The 6674-nt window shown below is 32.0% G+C and overlaps 1 protein-coding gene across 1 annotated transcript; it reads left to right on the top strand.

Moving 5' to 3' along the window:
• Nucleotides 1-261: 261 nt before the first annotated feature.
• On the top strand, nt 262-5357 carry LOC122273221 (delta-like protein B; the record flags this gene model as incomplete). The annotated part of the gene is made up of 3 exons (XM_043057288.2): nt 262-366; nt 2667-2903; nt 5229-5357. Coding segments are annotated over 3 exons (471 nt in total), but the record flags the coding sequence as incomplete, so codon positions are not given.
• Between the last annotated feature and the right edge of the window lie 1317 nt (nt 5358-6674).

The following is a 6674-nucleotide window of genomic DNA, read 5'->3' as shown; positions in this document are numbered from 1 at the left end:
AGGGATTAAAAGTTGGCAGGTATGCACATCGTAAAAGAAAAGATAATTTAAATTCATATTTTCTTCTTCTTTTGTATTATTTACCGAGTGAGTTCGTAGTTTTTTCATGGATATTTTGACTATTTTTTTTATTTTATTTATAATTTTTGAAAAGTGATATTGGTTCAAACCATCTAGAATTTTGGATGACCGTGTTTTGGATTTGTGGGGTTTTATTGTAGCAATTCAGATTCTTTTTAAAATAATAAATTAATTTTACAGCATGTGATTGTGGAGAGAATTCTATTAGTTGCAAATTCATTGAAGAAAAGAAGATTTGCTTCTGCAAAGAAGGATATGTTCAGGGAATCGATGGAATTTGCATTGGTATTTAAAGAAATCCTTAATATTTCTTAATTTTTTTTTTATAGTTTCTTATTTTTTTCCGTAAATTCTGAGAAATAAAATTTTAATGTATAACGCATTTTAAAAATATTGAAATTTTGTGATCACATGCAAGGAAATCATAATTCTTGACAGTGAACTCTTATTTTATCTCTGCATTACATGGTTTTGTCTTGTGAGTGTGGTTCATTTTTTTTTAATTACAGAAAAACACTCGAGTGCAAAAGTGCTACTAAATATAAAACTCGAGAACAGTTTTTTTTGTGTGCTGTCCTATGAAATTTTTTTAAATAGATATAGAAACTTTTGTATTGTTGATTTCAAATCTGCACTCAGTTCCTCTCTCCCAGTTAAAAATTTTTTTTTAAACATGACATTTTTAGTCAATTACTTGTTGAAATATATAAGTTTAAAAACGTTATATATCTAAGTAGCATACATGATGCAGTAAACTTATAGAGTGTTAGGGCCCGTTATCATCAGGACTGATATTGCAAAAGAACCCATGCTCAAAAATGTCATCTTACACTGCTAGTGGCGCTTTCCTATCAGTAAATGTTTCTTCGTGTGCTTCTGAATAGGTACATCAACTAATTTACAGGTACAGTTCAAGAAACTTCTACATTTCGGCAAACCATGGACTAAAATGTCATTTAAAAAAATCTGTAGCTTTAGGAGCAAAACTAGTTTCAGACTTGAAATCTCCACTACCAAATTAGGCAAGATCTAATATTTGCATAAATACAAAGTTTTTATGCATAATTTTTAAAAACATTATATTTGCAAATTTTTGCTCTTGTATGTTAGATAAAGCATTTTTACATTAATAAGCTGTGTCTAACTGTGTTGAGGGCTGAGCAAAATCTTTTTTGAAACTACTAAAATCCCACACATGTTTGAGGTTATGACACAATCCATTTAGTCAGCTATTCTTTTAGACAATCAAGTTAGGCAGAGCAACCATTTTGAATTCTAAAAGCAGCAGCAGCAAGAAAAAACGGAAGTAAAGGAGGTAGAAAATGAAACATTAAACACAAATTGCCCGAATTAAGCAAGATTAAATATAGTATTCGCACAAATGCAACAAAAAATGTGTTACCCTCCTGTGCATTCTTTAAAAGAAATGTAAGGAATCTGCAACGTTGTAGTCCACGATCACGGAAAGAACTTAGAGGGGTGGTTGAGGACGTTGAAACAATATTTTATTTTTTCGAGAAGAAGTGTAGGATTGAAAGTGACTTGTAATACAAATGTCAGGAGAGATACAATAAATTTTAAAAATGAACATTAAATGTTCAAGCCTGATAGTGCACCGCTCCCATATGACCTGGCGTTCTGGAATTACTTTGTTTGCAATTTTGCATTGTGATGGATAGGGCGAAGAGGACCATTCTGATTTCCCTCCCGTTCGCCAGATTTATCCAACTTTTTATGAGGGCATCATTTACGAGACTCCCGTTAACTCAGAGGAGCACTTTGTTTCACAAAAACCCGTTGCGATTACAAACGTGCGCAAAATGCCAACCATTCCATCAATCCCTTTTACAACGCTACCAAACGTGTAGTGGTAGTCACAATTTTGAACACTTATTACTATTAATGTATCACGGATAAGAAGCACTTGGAATTGATTTTGTAAGCAAACTCATTTTTTCTTCCATGTCATATTTTTACGTTTAGAACCTTTCTGCACAAAAAACGCACGGTTTAATATGCTCGACCACCCCTTCAAGTCTCATGATCACAAAATCCCTCTGTATACGCATAAAATTCGTTGAGCGCAGAAAAAGCTACTACATAGAATAAAATAATGATTAATGTTGATATCAGAATCAAGAATATTGATTTTATAATGATTGAAAAAATATCTGCAACGCAAATTCTGTAAGCTGCAGAAATTCAGCGCACTCAGATTTCATCGCAAATTTGCAGTAAAACTAAAAAATATTTGAATAATATTTCTCCTAATTATTCATTAAACTTTGAAATTTTTAATACCGAATAAATTTTCAGTTGTTAAGTTTACACAACTTTATTTATTTCGTGAAAACTACTTTGTAATTTTTCATTTTACTTAAAACAAAATCCATGAAATATTTTAGTCTTTTTATTTTATAGGAATCTTCACTTAGAATTTTACTTTTGGTAATTAACTGCCTACTACAGCATTAAAATGTCATTTTAAGAAATTTTAGGAAAATCATATTTCTTAATAATTCTCATATTTTATTGGAGTTAAGCACCCAAGATACTCTAAAATAATTATTTTTATACTTTTATAGAGACTTGCAATGAAACGCAAACATGCAAAAATGGAGGGTCTTGCCTGCAACATTTTTGTGTCTGCTTACCTGGGACGTCTGGACCTTTTTGTGAAAGCATTTACGATTGTTTGCACACTGATATGTGTAGAAAGAATGATCATACAGACTGTTCTTATGATGTGGATAGACAAAAGGCCTACTGCAGATGCAGTATAACGGAGTATAGATTTGATGCAGCTACCAAAACATGTCGAAGTGAGTCATGCGCTGCGTACTGTGTAGTTGAAACCCCATTAGTTGATATTTAATAATTTGTTTTATGATTCCAATAGGTCAAAGCCGTGACAGTTAAATTGTATTAAAACAATCAAACGCTGATTTTTTAACACGCTTGTGATCACCTCCATGTATTACTTTTGGAAGGAAATATATTTGTATTGCATTACGTTTTGAAAATATTACTTTAAATATCAAAATTTTGACGCATTAGAATTACGAGGCTCATCCAGAAAGTAAGTTTCCCTAATTTATTAAAAAAAAAAGAACTCACACTTTCAGGAACATATTTAGTGGCAACAAGTACAGCAATGTTCAAGCTATTTTTCAACATAGCCACCATCTGAATTGAGACACTTGTCGTATCGTGGGATCAACTTTTATATCCCTCTGTTCTAGAACTCTGCCGCCTGTGAATGGAATAAACGTGTGACAGACTTCTTCAGCTCTTCGTCAAAACGTTAACCGGAGGACAGGTATTTCTTGAGCTGCAAGAAAGCGTGAAAATTGCTGGGAGCCATATCGGGGTTATTGGGATGATGATCTAACAACTCCCAGCCGAATTCCGTCAAAACAGCTGCTGTGCGTCATGCCGTATGGGGACAAGCATTGTCACGGAGGAGCGCAACACCTGCAGTAAGCATTCCACGACTCTTGTTTGAATGACAAGTCACGATTTCCGCAGTGTGTCGCAGCAACGGTAAGCGTCTGTCACACGCTGGTTCCATTCACAGGCAGCAGAGTTCTAGAACAGAGGTGTACAAAAGTTGATCCCACGCTACGACAAGTGTCTCAATTCTGGTGGTGGCTATGTTGAAAAATAGCTTGAACATTGCTGTACTTGTTGCCAATATATATGTTCCTGAAAGTATGAGTTCTTTTTTTTTTTTATAAATTAGGGAAACTTACTTTCTGGATGACCCTCGTATTATATAGATACAGGGGTTGGGCAAAGTATGTAAACACTTCATATACTAACTATAAGTAATAAAAATTCTTTTTCAGCTTAAGTTTGGAATGTTTTAAGTGTCATTTCTGAAAGTTTTAAGTGAGATCTTTAAAATTATGCCAACAGTTTGGGAAGGAAAAATCTTCAAAAACAATTGCTCCTAAAAGAAATTAGCACATCTTGAACTGTTTAGGGCTGGACTGGAACGACATTCATTCCTCTCCCATTCTGGTTTCGGATTTTCTTAATGTCAACGGATTTATTGATCTGGTCTGACCCCGTCAGACCAGATGGGAATTAGCAACAACAACAGCAGAAATTTTGTTCAGATAGAGATAGTTTAGATACGCTTCTATATTTTTGTCCAAGTCCTGTATATTTCCTTTATAAATTATTGACAGAGGTGATCACAATGTCATTGAAATGAGGTATGCTTATTTCTTGTATCCATTTTTTTGAAAATTTATAAGACCTGTGGGAACCTTATTTAAATTAAAAACTTAAATTAATCACAGCTTCCTTGAAAATCATTCAATAACAATATTCATATTAAAATTTATTATAATTTTGATGTTTTAGACAGCTAATTAAAAATATGTCATGAATTATTGACTTTGCATAATAAATCCCACAAAACCTTCCTAAAAATTATTATTTAGACATTTTTCAATTAATAGAATGAAGTCATTTTGAATCGATCTTTTAGCATTGAATCATCTCTTAGAAATTGAACTAAAAGTTTTTCTTCTTCCAGAGAAGAGCCTTATTTGTTAAAGTTTGCGGGTAGTGAAAATGTCTAGTAGAGAAAAGGTGGCTCAAAGTATAAGACATTCGCCTCTTAATGAAGTAAACCGATTTCGAGTCTCAGCAATGGTTGGTTGATACGAATTCCGCACCCAACTCACTTCGACCACAGTGCAGACGTAAAATATCCTAAGTGATTGACGAATCATGGGTTAGAATCCCCTTGTTGTGATAACATTGTGATGTTTTCGAGGTCTTCCTCTCCATGTAATACAAGTACAGGTTAGTTCCATAAAAGAGTCCTCTACGAAGGCAAATTTTACCCAGTACTTGATCCAGGAGTTTCCTTGTCTTCTGGATTGGGTACAAAATTACAAGACTACGAAACTGAACATTAGTGGCCGTAATTTAAAAATTTAAGTCTGCTGTTCAATGACAGTTATAAAATAAAATAAAATAAAATAAAATAAAATAAAATAAAATAAAATAAAATAAAATGACTGGTGGGGCGCTTTTGCACTAGATTATGTGATTCGTCACGTCTAATAAATCATAATCAGCTTGAGAAATATGTGTGGATGAAAATTTTAATTTTTACTATCTTGTTTTAGGTTGTTTGTGTACAAATTGGGCTTCTCAGTATTTAGGATCATTTAGCTGGTGTGATTACCAGCAAGGTCGACAAGTGTGTGTGTGCACAGTGGGCTATTCATACAACCCACACACTGAAGCATGTGAAAGTTCGTATATGAAAATCTACTCTATATTATACCTCCATGTTACATCTACACAGTATCTTAACTACTCTAGATTAAAATTTACTTCTATATTATCATTTTTATCCATTAAGGGGAGTCCGCATATATATAGGGCTTTGCATCTGAACAAGATATTGCTTCAGCTTTTTGTCACATATAACTGTTACACTGTATGTGCTTACACTGTGATAACTGTTAATACATATCTTTGGCAGAATTTTTTTTTTTAAATTATGCACACTGAAAACTTTTAATTTTTTAGAAAGTTTTATCATTTTTGAGCAAAAATATTTTATAACAAAAACAAAGATTCCTGTTAACGCTGAAACATTATCACAGCATACAACTGATGTAATCTGCAATATCTCCAAAAATTTTTAAGCGTTATTATAGGAAGTTTCTTAGAAAAGGTACATCGAAAATGGTTAGTTTTAGCATAAATGACGTATGCCCTTCCTTAACCCTTTAATGGGCCCTTAATTTCTAGTAATGGTAAATTAAAGTATTTTTTTGGAATTGAAATTGTTTTAAGAACAGTAATTGATATTAAAAAAAAAAACTCATTTAGTTTATAAAAATGCCATTTTTTTGGTGGTAAATATATTTTACATGACCTATTAGGAACTTACTGACTTTTATTTTTTTTATTTATAAAATAAATTCCTTAAATGTTACAAACTTCAAAAGGAATTATGTATTTAATAACTTTTATACGTTTTTTAAAAGTGACAAATGGTTACCAATTTTATTCAAACTCACTTCAAGGAAGCTGAAGTTATTGAAAAATGGAAACCTAAATTAAAAGTGGTAAAACGTGGCGGTAAGTATACTTACCACGGCCTTCAAAAGGGTTAAATCTGCTCTATATTCGAGCTCCTCTACATTAAAATCTACTTCATATTATCATCTTTTTTATATTGAATTTACTCTATTATTAAATCTACTATATATTTAAATCTCTCAATATTAAACCAACTCTACATTTAAATCTACTCTATATTATCAGGATTTCCACAGATTTTTAAAAATATTAATTTAGGAAGTAATGGTCAAAATTACTTAAACTTATTTGTGCAAAAGTGAAACAGATGAAAAAAATTTTGCTTACCACATCTAATATAGAAATAAAATATAAGCCTTCTAGCCTTTGGTACTCCGATGTCGCCCATGAGACGACATCAACATTCAGCATTCTAAAATAAAACATTTTTTCACTTTATTAATTAATAACCAGATTATTTTAAGTAATTTTAAAAATTATGTAAAAATACTGTTGTCGTTCCTAACCGGATTGACTGT

This window comes from Parasteatoda tepidariorum, unplaced genomic scaffold, assembly GCF_043381705.1.
Source record: "Parasteatoda tepidariorum isolate YZ-2023 unplaced genomic scaffold, CAS_Ptep_4.0 HiC_scaffold_3085, whole genome shotgun sequence".
NCBI classification, from domain to species: Eukaryota; Metazoa; Arthropoda; class Arachnida; order Araneae; family Theridiidae; genus Parasteatoda; species Parasteatoda tepidariorum.
This window is presented reverse-complemented; position numbering and strand designations above follow the sequence as displayed.